At 35.6% G+C, this 22,397-nt stretch overlaps 4 protein-coding genes, 1 non-coding gene and 3 pseudogenes across 15 annotated transcripts; 4 read left to right on the top strand and 4 right to left on the bottom strand.

Annotated features, from left to right (window-relative positions):
- Positions 1-83: 83 nt before the first annotated feature.
- Positions 84-1,118, top strand: LOC104786055 (phosphatidylinositol N-acetylglucosaminyltransferase subunit C pseudogene; annotated as a pseudogene). Its single transcript, XR_015598483.1, has one exon. The product of XR_015598483.1 is annotated as a phosphatidylinositol N-acetylglucosaminyltransferase subunit C pseudogene (transcript).
- A 125-nt stretch (positions 1,119-1,243) lies between these two features.
- Positions 1,244-1,327, top strand: TRNAL-CAA (transfer RNA leucine (anticodon CAA)). Its single transcript has one exon. It is a non-coding gene; the product is annotated as a tRNA-Leu (tRNA).
- Positions 1,328-1,331: 4 nt separating this feature from the next.
- LOC104786054 (RING-H2 finger protein ATL38 pseudogene) lies at positions 1,332-2,592 on the bottom strand (annotated as a pseudogene). The gene has a single exon (XR_015557068.1). The product of XR_015557068.1 is annotated as an RING-H2 finger protein ATL38 pseudogene (transcript).
- A 436-nt stretch (positions 2,593-3,028) lies between these two features.
- LOC104786053 (E3 ubiquitin-protein ligase ATL9 pseudogene) lies at positions 3,029-4,607 on the bottom strand (annotated as a pseudogene). The gene has a single exon (XR_015598475.1). The product of XR_015598475.1 is annotated as an E3 ubiquitin-protein ligase ATL9 pseudogene (transcript).
- Positions 4,608-5,780: 1,173 nt separating this feature from the next.
- LOC104786052 (thioredoxin O1, mitochondrial) lies at positions 5,781-7,554 on the top strand. Its single transcript, XM_010511376.3, has 6 exons — positions 5,781-6,187; positions 6,344-6,409; positions 6,527-6,577; positions 6,673-6,752; positions 7,077-7,121; positions 7,222-7,554. The coding sequence occupies exons 1-6, from the start codon at positions 5,935-5,937 to the stop codon at positions 7,318-7,320; spliced, it is 594 nt and encodes a 197-aa protein (XP_010509678.1). The 5' UTR covers positions 5,781-5,934; the 3' UTR covers positions 7,321-7,554.
- Positions 7,555-13,773: 6,219 nt separating this feature from the next.
- Positions 13,774-17,955, top strand: LOC104786051 (UDP-N-acetylglucosamine diphosphorylase 2-like). Of its 6 annotated transcripts, none has more exons than XM_087513295.1 (15): positions 13,774-14,217; positions 14,383-14,437; positions 14,526-14,677; positions 15,337-15,376; positions 15,556-15,648; positions 15,730-15,848; positions 15,935-16,009; positions 16,125-16,164; positions 16,255-16,337; positions 16,431-16,508; positions 16,644-16,787; positions 16,967-17,034; positions 17,110-17,224; positions 17,332-17,488; positions 17,617-17,955. In XM_087513295.1, the coding sequence occupies exons 1-15, from the start codon at positions 14,017-14,019 to the stop codon at positions 17,712-17,714; spliced, it is 1,518 nt and encodes a 505-aa protein (XP_087369421.1). In that variant the 5' UTR covers positions 13,774-14,016; the 3' UTR covers positions 17,715-17,955. The 6 variants fall into 6 exon arrangements, 3 of the variants coding, with proteins under 3 accessions (XP_087369421.1, XP_010509675.2, XP_010509676.2); XM_010511373.3 differs by having other exon boundaries at positions 13,797-14,217; positions 15,733-15,848; XM_010511374.3 differs by having other exon boundaries at positions 13,837-14,217; positions 15,736-15,848.
- Positions 17,956-18,239: 284 nt separating this feature from the next.
- LOC104786050 (pentatricopeptide repeat-containing protein At2g35030, mitochondrial) lies at positions 18,240-20,478 on the bottom strand. The gene has a single exon (XM_010511372.3). The coding sequence runs from the start codon at positions 20,476-20,478 to the stop codon at positions 18,577-18,579; it is 1,902 nt and encodes a 633-aa protein (XP_010509674.2). The 3' UTR covers positions 18,240-18,576.
- LOC104786047 (urease accessory protein D-like) lies at positions 18,240-22,344 on the bottom strand. 3 transcript variants are annotated; one of them, XM_010511369.3, is made up of 8 exons: positions 22,215-22,344; positions 22,058-22,123; positions 21,830-21,904; positions 21,689-21,733; positions 21,354-21,587; positions 21,159-21,241; positions 20,902-21,076; positions 18,240-20,818 (listed from the first exon to the last, which is right to left on the bottom strand). In XM_010511369.3, the coding sequence occupies exons 1-8, from the start codon at positions 22,311-22,313 to the stop codon at positions 20,702-20,704; spliced, it is 894 nt and encodes a 297-aa protein (XP_010509671.2). In that variant the 5' UTR covers positions 22,314-22,344; the 3' UTR covers positions 18,240-20,701. The 3 variants fall into 3 exon arrangements, 2 of the variants coding, with proteins under 2 accessions (XP_010509671.2, XP_019101313.2); XR_015598479.1 differs by having other exon boundaries at positions 20,614-20,818; positions 21,354-21,590; XM_019245768.2 differs by lacking the exon at positions 21,689-21,733.
- Between the last annotated feature and the right edge of the window lie 53 nt (positions 22,345-22,397).

The following is a 22,397-nucleotide window of genomic DNA, read 5'->3' as shown; positions in this document are numbered from 1 at the left end:
TAATAGCATTACAAATTTACAATTTCACTAGATCTTCCCCTTGTTCCTACGACGCGTTCTCTTCCCCTCGATTGAATCTTCCATCTTTAGACGAATCAGGGCTTGATCAAAGGTTACTTAAGAACCCTAATTTTTGGATCCAAGAAACCAGAACCTCCCAAATGGAGAAGAATCTCGCAGGAGACTCAATTCCGAGACCCAAATGGAGAAAAGTAGCTTACGGAGGGATGCAAATCGGATACGACGACAACTACACCGACGAATCGTTCCTAGAAGAAATGGTGATGAACGCAAACGTAGTGAGGCGTGATTTGCTCAAGGTGATGAAAGACTCAGTCTCAATCTCTCAATACCTTTGCATCGTTGCGCTTGTAGTCTTGGTTTGGGTTCACACTCTTGAATCATCTTTGGACGAGAACTCGCTTTTGCTACTTGATCTCTCACTTTTAGCATCTGGGTTCTTAATTCTCCTCTTAACCGAAGAAAAAATGTTGTCTTTGAGTCTTCTCTTGCGTTACCTCGTCAACATCTCTTTCTTCACCACGGGGCTTTACATCTTAGCTCCTATTTACCAGACGCTCACGCGATCTATCAGCTCAGATTCGATATGGGCAGTCACGGTTTCACTCCTCCTGCTTCACCTCTTCTTGCATGATTACTCTGGCTCCACCATTAGAGCTCCTGGAGCACTCAATACACCGAATCTAACGAGCTGCATATCTGTCAATGCTTCAATCGTTGCTTCAGTCTTTGTTGCTTCACGTCTTCCTTCTAGGCTCCATGTCTTTGCTGTGATGCTTTTCTCGCTACAAGTCTTCCTATTTGCTCCTCTCGTTGCTTACTGTATCAAGAAATTCTCATTTGGGTTGCATCTTGTCTTCTCCTTTGCTCTCATGGGTTTGACGCTTTACTCTATTTTTGCTCTGCATACACTCTTCTTCCTTGTCTTTCTTCTTCTTGTGCTTCTTGTCAATGTTGTGTGTCCTTATTGGCTCATTAGGATGCAAGAGTATAAGTTTGAGATTAATGGTCCTTGGGATGAAGCCAAGCTTTGTTTCGACATTACAGATTGATTGATTAGTGATTTACTCTCTGGATATATTTAATATTTTACTAGACTTGCCTCTCTTATTTTGTTTTGAGTATCTCTATAGTCTGATGTTAGATTTTGTGATGGTGATGTTAATTTAACAATCATAACAAGTCTCATGATCTTACATATCGTAGTCAACTTGTCAACAAAGTCAGGATGGCCGAGTGGTCTAAGGCGCCAGACTCAAGTTCTGGTCTTCGTAAGAGGGCGTGGGTTCAAATCCCACTTCTGACAATTGTTTTTCAATTATATGCTATATTTTTTTATTAAAAAAAGGTCATGTTCAAAACGCAAAACTATGTTGACAAAATACACACAAGAAAAATTTGCATTACACTCGATCATCTGGTAAATTCTTGGACGGAGCCACCGCATCTTTACTACCGGAGGTGGACCATGCACAATCAGCGAAGGAGAAACTCACTGAACGCAGCGGCCGACGATTATTGTTGTAATTATTCCGTTGGTACGAGAAGATGCTCCTCTCGCTTCCGGCACTTCTGCTTCTGTATCCCTGCCGCGAGCTCCTCTCTTGAGGTAACACCAACGCCACATGGTCCACCCTCTTCTTCGTCAGTTGCGGAGCGTAAACCGGTCTAAATTATTTACCGGTTGAACCACAGAATGTCCGGTCGAATGCGATCTCGAGAGTAATATCTGAGAGACGCGACACTGTGACAACCTCGTTGACCATGACCGATACGCTCTGTTTACATTGGTCCACGTCACACCATCCAATTGATTGATAGGATCCGAATTTGGATCCGGAATCAAGACGCTCCTCTCACCCGGTTGGAAGAAAAGATCCACACGACAAAGCGGACACGTGGAGTGATCAGAGAGCCAAGCATTTACGCAATCAGCATGAAACACGTGACAACAACTAGGTATCAAACGCAGCGTTTCGTCGTCTTCAAACTCACAGAGACACACCGCACACTCGACTCCACCTATCCCGATCCTACGCTCCTTCACCTCAGAGTAGAGAAACGTTGGGAACGAGTTGATGATAGCCTCGTCAAGCCCACGCGCCGCCGTAATACTCATACGGGATTCATCATCGGAGGAGTCTGTGAACGGGTTGATGATGGATTGTGCAGAGTGAAATTGGCGAGAAGTCCAACGAAAGCAAACCGAAGCCAAACCGACGACGAAGATGGCGAATAACATAAGCGTGATAACTATGATGGCTAGGTCGCTTGCTTTTGTCTCGGTTCCGCCAGGCTGCGCCATTGCGTAATCTGATGATTCGCCCGTTACGTACTGGAGCAACACTCTTATTTTTCTCTCAAGAAATAACATATGATTTTCATGAACAAAAGTATACAATTAGTTGTCTTAGTGGTTTTTATAAGACGTTCTGATAAACTAAGAACGAAACTAGACAATTCTGATAAACTCTCAAATCTTATCTAGGCCATTTTGTATACTTTTGGTTTTGATGTCTTTTCTAGGCCTTTTTTTTATATATCAAACATTTAATATCAAAAAGGTTGATACAATAATTAGCTTGCCATAACCAAATTCAAAATAAGAATCTTCATAAATAGGTATATAATAGATATGCTTAACGCATAAAGCATGTGTGTTGACCAGTTTGTTGATTTCCAAAAATCTTTAGTAAATTCTCAAATTATATTCAGTATAATGCCAAAATTGCAAATATGATCCAAGGAAAGAAAGACTCTAATTTCACAAACGTGGAAGACTGCACCACAACATTATTCCAAGAGAAACTAAACCACATTTTTTATTGGTATTGTATAGGTGTTTATATTACATAGTGGACGATCTACTCAAATGTCACAAAAACAAGCGGAAGATGACGTGATTATCTAGCAAAAGTAACTATGCGAGATACCTTTTAGTTCTGTTCACCAGTCACTTGCTATCAGTTAATGGATAAATGATAAATCTCATGAAACCTTTAAACAGTTGTGTAAAACCCATCTGGTACATATATTTCAAAGATTCACAATCTCACACATACAGTTTTTTTCTCCCTGAAACCATTAAACAATTCTTTTTTTGACAAAAAATAATTGTCATTTTTGTTGGTCATCATGCTCAAAAGTCAAAAAAAGCAAATGAGAGGCATGCATAACAACAACATCAAATCGCGAAAACAAATTGTAGAAAGATAAAATTAAAAAAAACAATTATTTACACTCGTTCATCTGGTCGGAGGCGTTCGAAAGACCGTTCACCAGGTTCAATCGCTGTCGGAAGATTCTTAGGCCCATCTCCGGAGCAAGCTGACCGGACAGAACCACTCCGAAAAGAGAATGAGAAAGACAACGAATGCAGCCGTCGACCATTATTATAATTCTTCCGTCCGTACGAGAAGACGCTTCTACCGCTCCCGACGCTACCGCTTCGGTAACCACTCCGTGAACACCTCGCCTGAGGTAATAACGTCACGTGTCCCATCGTCGTCCTCGATGTCTTCATCAGCTGGCGTCTCACATCATCCGGTAACCTCAACGTAAACCGGTCTAAATTCCCGACCGGCTGAACCAACGAATGCCCGGTCGAGTGAGATCTCGGGAATAAAATACCGGTTATACGCCAGCTAGACAATCCCGTTGACTTTGACCGAGGCGTTGTGTTACTATTGGTCCACGTCACACCATCCAGCAAATACGCGTCCGAAGATTCCAAAACCCCGCTTCCTCTGTCAGGATCCGTAACCGGATCCGAAGCCGTACCCGGATCCGAAACCATGTAGCTCTCACTACTACTAGCACTCTCGTCGTCACCCGTTTGGTCGAGGAAAAGATCCGCTCTACAGAGAGGACACGTGGAATGATCGGAGAGCCAGACGTCGACGCAATCGGTGTGAAACACGTGGCAACAAGGAGGCATCATACGCAGCGTTTCGTCGTCTTCGAATTCGCAGAGACAAACCGCACACTCGGCACCACCTTTCCCGATCCGCACCGCCTTCACCTCCGAGTAAAGAAACGTCGGGAAAGATTCTATAGCCTCCGCGTCGAGTCCACGCGCCGTCGACCTAGTGATCCTGACAACGCGGGCCTCGGCGTTTGCGTCGGTGGATTGGAAAACCGAAGGACGTGAGTAAAACCGCGCGTTGCTACGACGACAGAAGATGGAGCCAAAGACCATGACAAAGATCACGATGAACAGAATCGTGATCACTATCACAACAGGATCGTTGGCTTTCGTTTGAGTTGCGGGTGGTGTGGTCTGACCCGATCCGTAAGGAACGGACTGAAGCAAGAGAAAGAAGATGAGAAGCAAGACAAGGTTGCAACGTGGGATCCAAAGGCTGGAGTTTGTGTCGAGGATCGCCATATGATGATATCGATCATCGTATGTAAGTGAAGGAGAAGAAGAGGTTTTGTTTGGTGTGAAAATATAAAGGTGGTTAGAGAGAGTCAACGTCTGGGTTTGTGGAAACCCACGGGGGTGTAAAGAGTCGTTGCGTTACTGTGGATCATAACACTTGCTTATTGTATTTTTATTAGTAAAAGGCAATTTTATTTGATTTGATCTATTCACACCTTTGACTTTGAAGAAGTCTAGTGTGTCCTTTTTGTACTTTTACAGCTTGGAAAAAGATTATCAGTACACCACTTCTAAAGATGAAACATTTTCACGTCTGCAATTAGTGGTGACAATCTTTTTCGAAATTAATAGAAAATCTCAATGATTTAAATTATTCTTATTAACAAAAGATATTTTCATGAAAATAATTAATTGGTGATATATCTTTTTCTTATCTATAACTTGAAATCTTGTATAAATGAAACAAAGTTAATGGTTTACTTTACTTCCATCTTATTATAGAGAGAGAAATTTAGAGAGATGTATATTCTTAGTGGAAAACTACAATAGATGCATGATTCACCTGTATCATAATAGAGTGCAAGATATTCTAATGCAGAATCATCACAAGTTATTATATATATTTTAAGTTTCTGTGGTTAGCTAATCTTTTTTACTTCTCTTTGTATTAAAAGATAAATAAGGGGATAAAAATTGTTTACGTGTAAAGAATGTTGAATAGAAATAACTTAAGTGGATGTATTATATTTCGATTGTGTTACTACTAGCTAGCTACTACATAATTACTTAATCACCAAAATTGACATCTCAGTATAGAATAGGCATCCAACATTAACCTCGGACAATTCATATATGATAAAAACGTATATAGTAATACTTAATCTCGAGCCATATACAGTATGAGTCCACTAGCGAGTATTATATATCGGACCATATATAAATCTAATAATTTCAAGTACTGTAGGAATCTAATTATTTTTTTTTGGGTATATCCAAAACAAAAGTAAGTGTTTATCAATTGACATCGTGACAACTATAAACTTTCTATATACCATTACAATCCAATCAGCCTATGTAATTCACGACCATCATCATTGACTTAGATAATACAAAATTAAATATAGCTTAAAAATTTGATGTTAGTTAACTCGTGCAGGTTTCATCCAAAAACATTAACGAAACATGGAGTGTTCAATAATACACACAAGTTGACAAGATCCAATCATTACTTGGAGGAGTCACTTCAAACCCAAAACACAATGAGCCAAACAAATTTCATTAGACAATAAATAAATTAATACATTATTCAAAATCTTAGTCATCCGCTTAAGTCCAGACGCCGTCGTGTTTGGTATAAATTAATAACATCCTTTTATTCGGGATTGATTTAGAAATCATTACTTTTATGAAGATCATTTTGCAAATTCTATTTTCCAAATTTTCTTTCACCTTCTCCGACTACGGGACCTTGACCATACCAAACCTTTTACAATCGGGATTTCGAAAACCCCTAAATCAGCAACGAGGGAAATATGAAGGGAAATTGGTCGATCGTCCGTCGGGTTTTTCACCGCCGGTTCTCCACTCTCCGGTCCTCGACACCATCTTCGCGATTATCCACTTTTTCCAGTTCCGCCCGACCTCTTATGTTGGCGCCAAACTCGATGTCGTCGCTGATGGCTAGAAACTCGTTGTTTACTGCCTCCAACACTGGCCGATCCATCGATTTAAACTCCTCCAACACTTCTCTTCTCCACCGGCGAAGCCTCTGTTCAGAAGCTGGAGGTAATTGGTTCTGCAGGTTCTTGTGTATTTGCGTAAACATTGGAATTTGCAATCTTGAGTATATTATCTAGGTTAAAAAACGAGACGGATCAGAGTAAAAAGTATTGAAATTGGGAATTCTCAGAAATGAATCTGATTTTGCAATTTTGATGTTAGGTGAGAAAGGTGTTGTTATGGTGAAATCAGAGGAAGAGTTCACCAGTGCAATGAGCAAAGCTCAAGGTAAAAACATGATCGGATGCGTTTTAACCATTTATTCACTTCTTACTTCACACTAAGTGAATGTGACTTAGTATGAATCTCTGCTTATGTTGTCTCTTGATGTTTATCTGTGTTCAGATGGATCTCTGCCATCCATCTTCTATTTCACTGCAGCTTGGTGTGGACCATGTATGTTGTTTCTTCAGAATGTGAGAGTTTTTGTTCTGTATAGATATTTTGTTTTTGTGAGTGCCCTTATTAGTTTGTGTTCCATATTACTTCAGGCAGGTTTATCTCTCCTGTAGTCGTGGAGCTTAGTAAACAATACCCCGATGTAACTACGTATAAAGTCGACATTGATGAGGTATGTTGATTTGTTCTGCTTTTGTCTATTTTCCTTGGGTTTCTGTGAATAAAAACCTTCCCATAGTGTTATGAGCTTGAACCAAAGAATGAGACTATTTGGTGTTCTGTATAGAACCGGACTTGCCACACTCTGTTTCAATGTACTTATACCTACTTCTGTATGCTAAGATAGATAATGTGTAAAGATAGCTGAAATATACAATAAATATTCAAGCATCTTTTCACTGCTCTTTGATCAATCTTCTGTTCTCATGAATGTCCAGTTAAACTTAATTAACAAAGATATCATTTCTTGCATATATATATATATATATATCTATAGGGTGGGATTTCAAAGACTATCAGCAAGTTGAATATCACAGCTGTGGTGAGCTTCGTTACCATTTCTTTCCAAAACATAATTCTACATAATACAATCAGCAGGAATGACTCATGTTGAAACAATCTTGTGAACATTTATGATGCAGCCAACACTGCATTTCTTCAAAGGAGGCTCGAAGAAAGGGGAGATTGTGGGTGCAGATGTGACGAAGCTGAAGAATCTCATGGAACAGCTCTACAAGTAACTGTTCTAGTAAAGAAGGTGTTGAAAACTTTGCAAGATAGTCTGAGACTGTGCTATCAAATCAAGGTTAAACATTTATTTCTTCCTTTTACAAGAACCAGGCCTATGTAGCTTTCTCCAAATATGGTTGGATGGTTCATAATAGTTAACCAAGGAACTGAGGGTGGAGAATGCTTGCAAAATATGATCTCTTTTAAATAATAATTGCTGAATCCGTTGCCTTTTAGTATTAAAAGAGATTTATCCCCTATATATTAATAGAGAAACACTCTTAAAAGAATGTTGATGTGTCGTCGCACATTTTATCAAATAAACACTATTAATTAATCCTAATTACATATATGTCATTACAAACTTAAATAAAAATATATTAAATAAATTAAACTATTTGTAGTCATTTAATTTGAAACTATATTATACTTCTTAAAAAAACAACAAATTAATTTCTTTTAAAAATTAAAATAAATTTCATACAAATTTTTTGACCGTGTTAAAATTATTATTTACTTTCAATATCTCACGGGTGAAACATATGTTTATATAAAATAAACGTAAATTTGAATAAAACAAAAAATTTATTTACATATTTTATTTTACACAAACAAATATCAAATACCAAATAATAATTTTATTTGTATTGATTTATCCGCACTATGTGCGGGTTGTTACCTAGTTTGTTGTTAAAAGAAAGATTAATAAACAGAGTTTTGAGTGAGAGAAGTGATAACTTTTATCAAAGAATTGACAAATATATGAAAGCTTTGTATATCACTATATCCTAATAAATTTGACAAAGTTTTCAATATATACAATAAAATCGACAATCGACACCCCTGACTTTAAAACTTTGACTCCTCTGCCATGGCTAAAATAGGTGTAGAGTAATAAACGTGTAAGAAAAACAGTGGAATCAACTGAACAACTATTTGATCTGAAGACCCGCGTGTAAAAATTTTAAGAAAATTATTGAGAATAATTAAGTAGTAATACACATATTTTTAAATTTTATCTTGTAATATTTAAATATTGAATATGAACCTCTCTTATCTCATTTTAATACTCTTCCAATTCCATTATACAAGAGTTTTAAGACTTTTTTATTCTATTTTATAATATTTTCTTAAATTTCTATGTACAATTTTTACTAATATAACAATTTATGACTATTTGAACTGTGCAGTATATATTTCTATTTGTTGAAGTTTTATAAATGACATAATATATATATTTTTTATTAATCTTTGTGTTTTTTCCCAAAAACTCTTATAGGATAAGGATTACCATTTAAATAGCTATACTATCATAATAGACCATATTTTAAGTTTAATTATACATTTCATCTTAATGCATAGAACTAAATATTTTCTATCAAACACAATTAATACATTATATCAAATCTATATATTGGTAAGAATTAAAAATACAAATAAAAATTAACAAAATAGAATTCGTAAAAAAACTGAATCAACATTATTTAAGATATATTTGTTATGTTGTTATCTCATAAGTATTAATTTTACCTCACATAATCAAATTTAAATGAGTGAAATTTATAAAATAAAAATACATGTAAAGATATAGAGACATTTTCATCAAATAACTGAAAATTCATTCCTATAAATTATAATTTATTTCGAATTATCTTATGTTTTAACATATGCATTAGAAAATTATATGTGTTGAAATTATAAAATCATACATAAAAAATATTACTAATATTCTTAAATGATTTATTTAAAATGATTCATTCTTAAATGATTTATTCCTAAATGATTCATTCCTAAATGAGTTAGTATGATACATATTGATATTTGAAATTTATTTAATCTAAAATAAATTTCATCGATAGACATTCAGTTTAGTAAATCACATTTAACTACCTATTTCATCGTAAAAGCATAATTTACTTCTTCATAGATTAGAGTTAAAATTTTAACAATAAAAATAGTATGAGCATCATATGAGATAATATGTTTATTGGTAAGTATTTTAAATTTAACAATAAAATAATCAGTAAAAAATCAGTTAACATCCACAAAAATTTTGGAAATCCAAAAATAAATTAACCAAAAATTCATTCCTAAAAACTCATTTTTCTATTTTTTTAGGTTTCTCATGTTATCGCATGCATTAAAAATTTTAAAATAAAACATGTAACAAACTATACAAATACACATCATGTATTGAAAATTGTTCTTTTAAGTTCATTATTCTTTCAAGATTTTGTGTACTTACTTACAATCAAAATTTATATTACAACGATAAATACAATTTATAGCCAACTAAAATTATGTTAAATATCTTATGTTATTCTTTTTAACTTTGTTATTCATTATTTATTGATTAATATACATGCTTAATAAATTAAGTTTTTATTTACACATGTCAAATTTTATTGAGAACACATGTATAATATAATTAGCATAAAATGGAAAATATATTTATTTTGTTAGTTTTCCTTTTTGATTCTTTTTTGATTTTAAAAAATAGTTTTTTAAAAATATAAACATGTAAAGTTCTGTAAATATAATTAGCTGTTCTACTACGGTTATAAAAAAAAAAGTTTTGACACGTGTCAACATCTAATCAATATATTTGACACGTGTCACGATTTTGTTAATGAGTAACTTTGACATCAAACTTTATATAATAACATGATGTATATGTTACTTTTTAATTTTACTTTTTAATTTTACTTTGTTATTTAAATTGTTTTCAATATTCTTATAATAATTAAGGTAATACTTAATCCCTCATTTTACTAGCCTTATCGACAATAAGGTCAACTGGCCACGAATAGAGATGCGTGTGGGTAAGAAAACCAAGCTGAGCCTAAATCCGAACTAAATCCGCTTACTAGAACCCAAATTCTATTGGATTTTAACTAAAGTAGGCAAAGTAAATAATTCGATGGATTCTGGATTAATCTGTGGGAGCCTGGATTTTTTCTCTTTTTTTTTTATGTGAATTTATATATGTATTTGTGTTTTATATTTATTCATCTAAATATTTCTACATATTCCTATAAATTCATTTATATATATATATGAACTTGAACAATACCATAAAAAAACAATTTCTTCATACCCATTGACCTGTCTTAAAGTTCTCTTCCTCTGCACCTCCGGCAACTTGAAACAGCTCTGTGCTTGGATTTCGTTCACTTTTTTGGGTGGAAAGTTATACGTAGAATGTAGTAAGTGAACAACTACTGATTTTGTCTTGCTAAGCATTTTTTTTTGTTGTTGCAAACTTTGGTGAATGTGATATATATCAAAGAGATTGTGAGGTTAGCAAATAATTTAAATTTGCAAATGTAAGAAATTATCTTTACGTACACGAGGACTATAGTTTGTACACATACAAATTTTACATATGATCGCCATTTGAAACCTAAAATAGCTATAAAGTTTGCATAAAAATTAAATTCCGATTTATGTGGAAACAAAAATGAAGTTGTTCAAGTATCATATAGGCACCTTGTTTTGGCCTGATATACTCGCATCTTTAAAAACAATGAGACGAAATTTCCTGTAAAACCAATAAAAAGGGGTATTGAACAATATACGTTTCTCTTACGAACGTGATTTTGTATAATAAACCTCCTCGTCGATTGCATAGAGAGGTTTATTGAACAATATTCTAGATGCGCTTAGATTGAGAAGACCATTGTCTTGACACACTCTTGTAATCTTTCACCACCCTTCATAGTTCATAAGATAATTGATAGTATTTTGTTTGATTTAGTAACTGTTTGATCATTGTATTGACACGCTCTTGTTTCTTTGTCGCCCATTTGGTCTCATAGCAGTTCCCATGTCACGCATTTGATATCATAACTCCCATGGGTTCTTCTCCACTGCTCCACCACCACACTAAACCCATGGATTGTATTTTTGACTCTAAGTAAGGAAAACAACATGGTTCAACATATAAGTAATCAAATTCTCATAAACTAAAGAACATAAGAGATTCGTGTAGCATTTAAAACGAAGACAATAATATCTGAAGAACAATGGAGTTTTAGGAAACCAAAAGTGTGGAGAGGGGATGAAATTGGAATCACATGTTAATATGTTATGAGAGTCTGAGAAACCCAATGGAACTCAAAACAGATGGGATTGTGGGTTCATGAGAGACGATGAGTTTAGGTCAAAAGGGGGAGTGATGAATGTTACTTGTCGCCTAATCGCTTTTCCATAAACGTTTCACTAAACATTACGCTCTAGAGAAGTCTTTGTTATCATATTAACATTTTCTTTGCTCTTTAGCCAATACGGACAAAGAAAATAGCTAAGAGGAATAGAAACGAGCTAAGATCGCAAATCAATGTCCGGACTGCAACACGTTATTTACGTCCTTCCTTCCAAGGTCTAAAATACTATTTTCTTGGCTTTTTGTGAAAAAATATCAACAATAGAGGATTAGTTTATTATCATGGGGTTCACATAGATTCAGAGGCGGTTCGAACTCATAATGAGTGAGGCTTCACTAACACTCATAGCGCCACTAGACCAAAAAAACTTTTGAGAAAATAAAGCCGAATTTTCTATATAATATGTGCAAAAATCTTATTATAGAGATGTTAATGTAACTTAATTTCCATCTGAACCAGATGTGCTCCAAGCTCTAAAGAGTTCATGTGAAGCCATCTAAGGAGCAGTGATAACTAACATCAATTATACTGTACCCAAATATGATTTACCGGAGCCAAAATATAACAAAAAAAAATTGATAATTATAAAAGGCTAATTTATCAAGGATTTTCCATTCATAAATTTCAACTAGAAATGTATCCAGAATCACTAAAAATATCTCAAAGTCACCTTTTATTAAAATTTTGAAATTTAAATGTTTAGTTTGAATAACATTGGATTTGATATGACTTTTCTAAATCTTTGATTGAATAAGAGATTGTAAGTTATTTTGAATGATTTTAAATAAATTTCAAGTTCAATAACATAGGATTTGAAATGAGATTTTAAAATCACATTTTGAATAACAAAGGATTTAAAGAAAAAATTTAAAAAATTTAAAATCCTTGTTCCAATACAGCAACGTTGAAATCGAGTTCTTCGGCTCATTGAAAGCTTAAAAAATCTCCGTTAAAACACATTTTAATTTTTTTCATTCCATTTTGGCAGGTCAGTAGTAGGATTTTGATGAATAAGAGAGCCAATGATATGTAAATAAGATATGGCAGAACGGGATCCTGAGTATATTTCTTCTTCCTAACAATTAACAACATTTTCTTGAATTCTCAATCGTATAGTCTAAATAGGTGTAGGCTTTAGATTGATGAGTTAGGGATTAGTGATAAATGAAATTTTTGCATAGTGAAAAAACAAAAAAGATTAGTTCAAAAAATATAAGATTTCTTGAATATATCTCCTTCAAAAAAAGAATAAGGAGATTTTTTTTCATATAAACATCAGAAAACAAGTCGTAGGAGATTTTCTTTTTTTTTTTGGTTTGTGTAAAGTTTTGAATATGAATCTTAAAAATAAATTTCATACTTAATCTTTAGAATATATTTTAAAAAATAAAAATTATTGTATTAATAATAACTAGGATGGAACTGAAAAGGATGGAAACTATGGGATAATTAAGAGGATTATCCTACTATATTAATTGGGAAGTACAAATATGAAATTAACCTTAAAATGTGTAAAATATTACATTAAATTGCCATTAGAAAAACACTCACATATCAAATATAAAAGAATCTAAAAAAAATATATTTTCTCTCTCTAATAAATTATGAACGAAATTACTAAATATTTTTTTTCTAAAATATATAAACAAATCAGAATTGTAAAAACTAAGATTTTATATCCAAATATACAATATAATTATTTTTAATAACTAAATTTCAAAAATTTTGTTAAGATTTCAAATTATGATTCTCCTATCATCTTTATTTTATTTTATTTACAAACTATTTGGAATTTTCATATAATACTTATGATTAATAAAGTGCATAATTTTTTCTGCATATGTTGATTTGAATTTTTAAAAACGAAGATATATTAATCAATCTATGAAAAATGTATGTTTTAATTTCCAGATTGGCGGGTTGGTAAAACTAAATTTATATAGATGATAAATTAATAATTTTTATTTTCCCACAATTATAATATTAAAATTACTACTTTATATTTCACAAAATAATGATGCAAATACAACAAACAAACAATATAAAACTGTAATACTATACGTCAAAAATAAAATACTATAATATTCCAAAATACTTAATATTCAAATAGACTAATAAATTTACAGAACAATTAAAAATAAATATTATTTCAAACAAAATAACATTTTAAAAATAATAACAATAACTTTTATTATTATATTATAATTTTTTTTAAAATGTTGATCTGTGCTTAAAGCATGGGTATCTCCTAGTATGGAAGTTAATTTCAAAGGAGTTGGAAACCTACGGAGTCAAAGAGAGGGTTAGGCCAACAAACTGTCGGAGGAGGACCTTGGGCCTTGGAAATTTGGAATGAATGAGACAGGAAGAAGGGTATTATGGTCATTTACAATACTACTACGTTGGTTCTTTGTCTTCTTTCTCCGTCTCTCTCTCCCCTCGCGCATCTTCAGTGGCTCAGTGCTATAAAACTAACCAACGCGTAGATTGAATATTTTGGAGTGAGATTTACGTTTGAAGGTTTTGAAAAAGACGAAGACGATGGAGGAACAACCAACCGCGACGGAGATAGAAGAAATTCGAACTTCAGCTGTCACGACGATGCCGCCTCCTTCTCTGACGACGGGGTCACCTCACCAGGCTTTAGTGGAGAGACTCAAGGATTACGGACAGGAAGATGTTTTCGCTCTCTGGGATGAACTTTCACCGGAAGAGCGAGATCTCCTCCTCAGAGACATCGAGGTGAATCAGATAATTACACAGTTCCTTCGTTTCATTTTTGATTTTTTACTCTTCTAATTCAGCGAAATTAGCTGAAGATCCTGAAAATTACTGTGAATCGTTGGCTCAATTTCGAATTTGATTTAGATTAGTTTAAATGTGATGTGTTTATCCCTCATCTTCCAGAATTTGGATCTTCCAAGAATAGATCGGATCACCAGATGCTCACTTCACTCTCAAGGTTCATCATCTCTATTGATCCTCAAACCAATTTTTTTTCTTTGATAGAGAGAATTAATCGAACTCTGTTTTAATTTCACCTTATTTAGGGTTGCCAGTGGCAGCAATAGAACCGGTGCCGGAGAAGTGTGTGTCAACGGTTGAAGAAAGAACAAAGGAAGACAGAGAAAAATGGTGGAGAATGGGATTGAAAGCTATCTACGAAGGCAAATTGGGTGTGGTGCTTTTATCTGGTGGACAGGTACTTTACTTATTATTCTTGCGTTGCTTTGGAAACAAAACATATTGATCTGATCAGCTCTTGGGGTCTTTTTCTTGGAATAGTTCTAAAAGATTGTTGAGAAGGTTTTTAATGATTCTCGGATTATGGTTGGAATTGGGGTGGTGTGATTGCTGAAATGATGTTGGAATAATGCGTGATACCTACTCTAATAATTGCATTTATAGATTTCTGTTACTTAAATTATTGTCTAAGTCTCTGAAAAGTAGTAGTACTATTATTTTGATTAGTGTGGTCATAAAGGCTTTATATGAGTAGTAATCATGACTACTTTTTAAATAACTAACCCGTCGGTGCTTTCTTGTGAACCACCTTATCATGAGAAAGAATGGTTATCACGTGACCTGAAAGATGCTTTATTGGATCTTGTTATCTTCTTTTCATTTACTTTAGCATTTAATACCTTGAGAATATTTTTCTGTTGGTATTGATGGGAGTGTAGTCACCTGCAATTGTATGAATATAGTTGGCCAATTGAACAAGATTAAAGAGGGGGAATTACTACTTTTGTATAGATTTTGATTCGCTCTTTGATCCACATTGTAGTGATTGTTGGTACATTCATTGAATGAACATGCAAATGCTCATGGAATGATCTGGTTACAAAAATAATTTTGTAGGGGACAAGACTGGGAAGTTCAGATCCGAAAGGGTGTTATAGTAAGTAGTTCTCATTTTCAGCTCGATTTTTGCCATACGTCTTCTTTATATTGTTGAATATTGCGTTTTGCAAGTTCAGATTCTCTTGTTTTAGCAAATGCAACATATTCTATAATATTTATATGTTTACTGTTACCTCTATCTTTTGTTACCTTACTAGATTAGTTTTATTATCTCAGATATCGGACTGCCATCTGGGAAGTCACTTTTTCAGATTCAAGCTGAGAGGATACTGTGTGTCCAAAGACTTGCTGCTCAGGCAATGAGTGAGGGTAAAGTTCACAACTCTGCGTTTTATTTTTCCTTACAACTATACTACTATTAATACCTTGTTTCACATAACGTTTTTCCAGCAGCAGGTTCAACTCGCCCAGTTACAATACAGTGGTATATAATGACCAGTCCATTTACTCATGAACCAACACAGAAATTCTTCGAGAGTCACAAGTATTTTGGCCTTGAGCCAGATCAAGTAAGAGGGTTCTTAGCTGTAACGTTTGCATTTCTATTTCTTTCTTCCTTGTGTGCAAAGACCAATATCGATCCTGCTCTCTGCAGGTCACCTTTTTCCAACAAGGAACCTTGCCTTGCATTTCGAAGGATGGCAAGTTTATCATGGAGACACCTTTCAGTGTATGTGTCTTCAAAGCAAGTTGAAATAAGCTTAGACGCCGGTTCTTTAGGTTTATAGTCAGTTGCATTTTATACTTAAAAGACTTGCCTTATGAATTTCATTCTGTGTGACTAGCTAGCCAAGGCCCCGGATGGGAACGGGGGAGTTTATGCAGGTATATATTCTCTAGTCCTTCTGCTCTGATTATAGGGAATACTATTTTCAGCGTTCTCTGTTTATCAGAACTTCTTATATGTTTATTCAGCTCTCAAATCGTCAAGGTTGTTAGAAGATATGGCTTCGAGGGGGATTAAGTATGTGGATTGCTATGGTGTTGACAATGTTCTGGTTAGCTCTTTCAGTGCTCTCACGTCTTTATTCGTGTACTTTCTCAATTCTTCTCGAACTATTAGAACAATAAACAAGAATCTTGGAAATCAGGTTCGAGTAGCTGACCCTACTTTTTTGGGATACTTCATAGACAAAGGTGCAGCTTCTGCTGCAAAAGTAGTGCGCAAGGTATATCCAGAGAACTTTCTAATTAATTGGTTCGACAAGCTAATCGTCATTAGTTTTTCATTTTCCAGCAATTAATTTCTCCTGAGCCAAATCACAGTCAAGTTTTGACCGAGAAGCTTGTTGTTATGAAAACAGGCATATCCACAGGAAAAGGTTGGAGTATTTGTAAGGAGGGGAAAAGGTGGGCCTCTGACTGTAGTAGAGTACACAGAGCTTGACCAATCTATGGCTTCTGCAACTAATCGACAAACAGGACGTCTTCAATATTGCTGGAGTAATGTAAACTTCTTTACTGGCTTTTTAAGTTATACTAAGATCATTATTTCTGGCATTACTGCTATTGTTCCACTTTTATGCAACTTAGGCATTAGTTATTTCAAAATCCTGTAAGAACAGTGAGCGCTGTTATGGAAGTGGCTATGTGTCCTAAGTTCCTAATGTACGTCAAAATGTTGCAGGTGTGCTTACACATGTTCACTTTGGATTTCCTTAATCAAGTTGCGAATGGGCTGGAAAAAGACAGCGTGTGAGATGCTTTTTACTGATACTACAATATGAAAACCTTTGACATTTCCAGTAACTGATATCAAAACTCTTGCAGTTACCATTTGGCGGAGAAGAAGATTCCGTCTATAAATGGCTTCACAGAGGGACTGAAACTAGAACAGTTCATATTCGATTGCTTTCCGTATGCTCCTTCTACTGCACTTTTCGAGGTACTGTTTTGTTAAGACTGTTATATTGTTTGAAACACATCAAAAACGAGATTCACATGATTAGAAATCACATTTTTTTTTTCTGCGGTCTTTTCTCGTCTTTGCAGGTATTACGGGAGGAAGAGTTTGCTCCAGTGAAGAACGCGAATGGGTCGAATTTTGACACACCGGAAAGTGCGAAACTCTTGGTTTTACGGCTGCACACACGTTGGGTCATAGCAGCTGGTGGATTTCTAACACATTCTGTTCCTTTATATGCAACTGGTAAAGAGCACATCCCACTCTTCTATTCATTTGACTTTTTTTTACTACAATAATCGTGGTGTGGGTAAAGACGTAAAGTAACCAAGTAAACCAAACTAAATTGAAACTACCAAATTAAAACCAAATAGGTGTGGAAGTGTCACCATTGTGCTCGTACGCGGGAGAAAATCTAGAAGCGATTTGTCGGGGAAGAACGTTTCACGCACCATGTGAGATCTCCCTCTAATCTTCTTCTTGCTTTCTCTTATTTATTCTTGTAATTTGGCCATCTTCTATATTTTTCTTTTGGCTTGTTTCTCCTTTTTTTTTATTGGTGTTTTGGGTCTCTATATATGAACTGTAATTGGCGAAGGTGGTCATTAGTAGTCTCTCTAAAGTGTCACTCGTCATTATTGTAACAATGGTCTCTTTAAAGTGTCACTCGTCATTATTGTTTCATTATTTACCAGACATCTTGTTGTTAAAAAGGTCTACAAAATTTTTGTCAGAGTAATCTATCACCATGTCTCGAATTTGGCAGGAAATGCATCATTAACAAAAATTGACCCACCAAACTTTCTTACTCCCTCTGTTTCACAAAGAGTGTCATTTTGGAGAAAATTTTCACAAAGAGTGTCATTCTACAACACAAAGAGTGTCATTCTACATTTCCAATGTGCTTTTTAATGCTACATATTCTTTTTTACCCTTAAATCCAAAGCTCTTTCCATTGAATTTAAACCATTAATCACTAATTAAATAGGGGCAAACATGTATAATTCACACTTTTCTTAATTTATGTGAAATGTGTCAGAATGACACTCTTTGTGAAACAGGGAGTATAGAACGAAGAACAAGGAGTATTCAGTACTAACTGGTTTAAATGTTACATGATCGAATCAGACCAAAAAATGGTAATCTATAAGTTGCATCTTCAACTACAAACAGAAAATATCCTGCAAGCTGTGTCATATCATTTCCTTATCGTCTTGATACTTCGGGCAGTTGAATTGTTTAGCCAACACCAAAATGGCTTGGCTAAATCGGTTATTTTGGTTCACCAATCTTAAACCAAGAGCCTGAATACCGCTCTGGTATCCAGAAGGAATTCAAATAACCAAGAACTCACCTTCTCCCGCTTCTGAAGTCATGTTCTTGTTCTTCCTCATTTTGTTGCCAAGATCGGATACTATCGAATCCAAGGCTTCAAACTGAGGATGTGACTTATCTCCAACAACAAAAAGATGCGTCTGATTCCCGATCTTAATCCAACTACAACCCGGCTGTTTCTTCAACCCTTTCTCCTTCATCTTCATTCTCATCTCTGCAGCTTCTTCCCTTTTCCCGCTCGCAGCATATATATTAGACATCAATACATAAGTCCCAGCATCATCCGACCCTGTTTCCAATACCTTCTTCACCACCTCCTTAGCAATAGTCACTTCACTGTGGTTATTACAAGCGGATAAGAGCGCTCCATAGAACGATCTTGATACCCTAGCCTCATCACAGTTGATGAAATTTAAAACATCTTTCAGTCTACCAGCACGACCACAGAGATCCACGAGACACGTATAGTGGTCTTCTCGCAGAGGAAGTGACTCGTCTCTCACAAGCTCCTTAAAGAACTCCATACCTTTCTCTACCAGTCCGGCGTGACTGCAAGCAAATAGCAAGTTAAGATAGGTAACCTCACTAGGTTTGAACCCATGTTTCCGCATCTGATCATACATTTCAATTGCTTCCTTCCCATGCCCGTGGTGTGCATAAACCGCAATCATACTGTTCCATGATATCAAATCCCGTTCGCATACCAGTCCATTATCAAACAATTTCCTAGCAGCAATCAGTTCACCGGATTTCGAATACATGTTAATAAGCGCTGAAGTAACAACTTCGTTCTTTTGGTGAACCGACTTAGATATCAACTGGTGAATCTGCTGCCCCTCCACAAGTCCAGCCAAGTCACTACAGGCACTTAAAATGCTCACATAAGTTCCTACGTTAGGCTTAACACAACCATCCCTTAACATCTTTGAGAATACTTTAAGCGCTTCTTCGTTTTCTCTATTCTCAACATATCCTGTAATCATCGTGGTCCAAGAAATAACATTCTTCTCAGGCATCTGGTCAAATAAAACACATGCCCTGTCAACTTTCCCATTCCGTACAAACCCTGTGATCATCGTATTCCATGAAGCAAAGTCCCTCTCAGGCATCACTTGAAAGAGTTGGTCAGCTTCATCTATCCTATTATTATGTGTGTAACCCGTGATCATAGCATTCCACGAAATGATATTTCTCTCAGGCATACAATCAAAAAGTCGTCTCGCTTCATCTACCTTACCGTTCTTTGCCAAACCATCGACCACAGCAGTCCATGAAATGACATCCCTTTTAGGCATTTTTTCGAATAGAATCATCGCCTCATCTATCCTACCACGTTGCACCAGCGCTTTAATCATCGTGTTCCAGGAAACAATGTTTCTCTCAGGCATTTCATCGAACAGTTTCAGGGCTTTCTCAATTCTCCCGCCCTGAGCATACCCATCAATCATAGTATTCCAAGAAACTACATTTCTCTCAGGCATTTCATGGAAAAGCATCTCAGCTACAAAAAGCTGCTTAGATCTCAAGTACCCACTAACCATGGCAGTCCAAGTCACCACATTTTTCCTAGAATCAACCCTATCGAACAATTCCCTAGCTTCTCTCATATTCCCTAACTTAATATACCCAGTAATCACATGAGTCCATGTGACCGCATCTCTCTCAGGCAATTCATCGAACAGTTTCCGTGCTTCTACAATTCTACCTTCTTTGCAAAGGTCCCCAATCAGCCATTCGAGTCGTGGCACACGCGAATTCGAGCTATATCCTCTATGGCTAGAAGAAGAGCAAATCGAACGAACGAGATTACATACTTGCACGGATCGTTCATGGTTTGATATGGGCAATACAAATGATCTTCTGTAGTAGCTTCTAAGGCGCAACAATGCGCGAGATTGCATCAGCTAGAAGATGGTAAAAGTGATCTTATTTACTGTTTGTTTTGGTCGATAGAGAAAAAAGAGGAGTCTTTATGTCTGTTGCGTTGTGGTCATATGAAATATTTACAAAAATATATATATGTGAAAGTTTGCAAATTGGGGAATCGAACTCGTGAATTGGGAAAAAAATTATACTTTGACGTCTATAGAGTGGAGTTACAAAAAAAAAAAGAAGAGAAGAGAGTCAACAAGCATAAGGAGCTTGACCAAGAAGTGGTTGAAGCACAGCCAATTGTTGTCTCAAGAAATTGTAGACTGACTCTGTAGAATCAGAAGCTATTCGAATCACAACTCCCTTTCCCTACAAAATTCACACTAACTTTGATTAGTCATTTATGCGGATTTGATCTCTTCAATTAAAAGTTTACTGATATTATTATTTACCTCATGGCCGAAAGTGCTACAGGAAGCTATAAACTCTGGCTTCATGAAGCGGTTAGGAGAGCTTGACACAGAGTTTTGTCTCCTAGAACGTCCTCCATACGAGATCTGTAGTTGTTCAGACATCATCTTCTTCACATTTTCTTGGACTTGCTTTTGGATTTCCTTCAGCTTTGACCTTTGACTCATTGTCAAAACACATTTTAGCAAAGATACAGAGAGTAATGTCAGACTAGAAAATGTGCGTGACAGTCGCATACCCGAAGAGTATGACCATTGCGATGGTGTGATAGTCTTGCATCCGTTCGGCTATGTTTTGGATGCTCCTCTTCTCTAACAGTACCTGCAGTCAATAAAACCACTACTCTAAAGCCAAAGGTAGATCTAATCTCGCTCACTGTAAGAGAGATTGTCTATAAATCTAAAAGTGGGCACAAGAGATTAGTAATTATTACTGTGTCAAGAAATAAAGGGTAATCATCTTCGAGGTAGACATTGTTGATGCTCTTATAAAACTCGAAATCCCATTTTTCACCATTTGCGTGACGCCCGCTAGTGATCCAATCCACAAGGACAAGATTAGAGTCTGAAACCAATCTAAAGATCTGTTTCTGATAGTACCGGGCAGTGGAGAAGCAAGTCACTGGATCTGGAATCACAACCAAAAGTGATTCACTCCCGATTCTCGCCTACTGTACACAACAAACCCAAAGATCAATCAAGAACACAAGAATTCAAAGAACAGGGTCCTAACAAAGCTCAAAATGATTAATAGCAAAAGAAACATTACTTCCAGTATTTGTTTAGAACACTTTGATCCTATTGCCTTGTATACCTGAATGAAATCACAAGATCCAAGTCAAGAAAAATCAAAGTAGGATAAAACTAGTGTTCACTTCAAAGAGAGAAAAAATCCCTAATTTGTGTCAACCTTAGTAGAAGACTGGGTTGTAATCACTGCAGTGCATCCATCACCAATGGTGAATTCACATGAAATCGAATCTCCCTACATAATTTGAACAAAAACTTGTTCGATGAATCAAGCCATCGATGGACAAAGAGAGAGAGAGAGAGAGAGAGAGAGAGAGAGAGAGAGAGAGAGAGAGAGAGAGAGAGAGAGCGAGACAGAGAAATAGAAAAAGGAGGAAGAGGGAGATACAGAAACAATGCCGCCACCATAGGTGATGCTGTAAATCCAGACAACGTCAGTTCCGGCAGGAGCTGCCTGAAAGTTCAATGTCGGGAATTTTAAAAATTAAAGATTGAAATTTTCAAACAGATTCTCCACAGGGAGAGTGAGAGATAGAGAAAGAAACCTTTGTAGGAAGTAAGAACTTGAGAGGATACTTAGAGAAGCAACTCGTAGCTGTAGATCTTCCTCCTACTTTCTCCACCATCACTTTCCCGGTCGCCATCCCTGAGCTTTCTCCTCCACAGTCGTGAACTTTCTCGTTCTAGTTTGAGTTGAAATGTTGGATATTTATATACACATCTCATCA

This window comes from Camelina sativa, chromosome 5 (genome assembly GCF_030686135.1).
Source record: "Camelina sativa cultivar CO46 ecotype springtype chromosome 5, ASM3068613v1".
Lineage (NCBI taxonomy): Eukaryota > Viridiplantae > Streptophyta > Magnoliopsida > Brassicales > Brassicaceae > Camelina > Camelina sativa.
The sequence above is the reverse complement of the archived record's forward strand: the minus strand, read 5'-3'. Positions and strand labels throughout refer to the sequence as shown.

What these genes read in the sequence shown, in the direction of transcription:
- LOC104786052 (XM_010511376.3), top strand. Translation starts at nt 5,935, where the DNA reads ATGAAGGGAAATTGGTCGATCGTCCGTCGGGTTTTTCACCGCCGGTTC. An exon ending in TGCAGCTTGGTGTGGACCAT is followed by an intron (nt 6,578 to 6,672) that starts GTATGTTGTTTC and finishes ATATTACTTCAG; the next exon opens with GCAGGTTTATCTCTCCTGTA. An exon ending in AGTTGAATATCACAGCTGTG is followed by an intron (nt 7,122 to 7,221) that starts GTGAGCTTCGTT and finishes TTTATGATGCAG; the next exon opens with CCAACACTGCATTTCTTCAA.
- LOC104786051 (XM_087513295.1), top strand. Translation starts at nt 14,017, where the DNA reads ATGGAGGAACAACCAACCGCGACGGAGATAGAAGAAATTCGAACTTCA. An exon ending in TCATGGAGACACCTTTCAGT is followed by an intron (nt 16,010 to 16,124) that starts GTATGTGTCTTC and finishes CTGTGTGACTAG; the next exon opens with CTAGCCAAGGCCCCGGATGG. An exon ending in TTCAATATTGCTGGAGTAAT is followed by an intron (nt 16,788 to 16,966) that starts GTAAACTTCTTT and finishes AAAATGTTGCAG; the next exon opens with GTGTGCTTACACATGTTCAC.
- LOC104786050 (XM_010511372.3), bottom strand. Translation starts at nt 20,478, where the DNA reads ATGCAATCTCGCGCATTGTTGCGCCTTAGAAGCTACTACAGAAGATCA.
- LOC104786047 (XM_010511369.3), bottom strand. Translation starts at nt 22,313, where the DNA reads ATGGCGACCGGGAAAGTGATGGTGGAGAAAGTAGGAGGAAGATCTACA. An exon ending in CAACCCAGTCTTCTACTAAG is followed by an intron (nt 21,734 to 21,829) that starts GTTGACACAAAT and finishes GATTTCATTCAG; the next exon opens with GTATACAAGGCAATAGGATC. An exon ending in GTAGCACTTTCGGCCATGAG is followed by an intron (nt 20,819 to 20,901) that starts GTAAATAATAAT and finishes TGAATTTTGTAG; the next exon opens with GGAAAGGGAGTTGTGATTCG.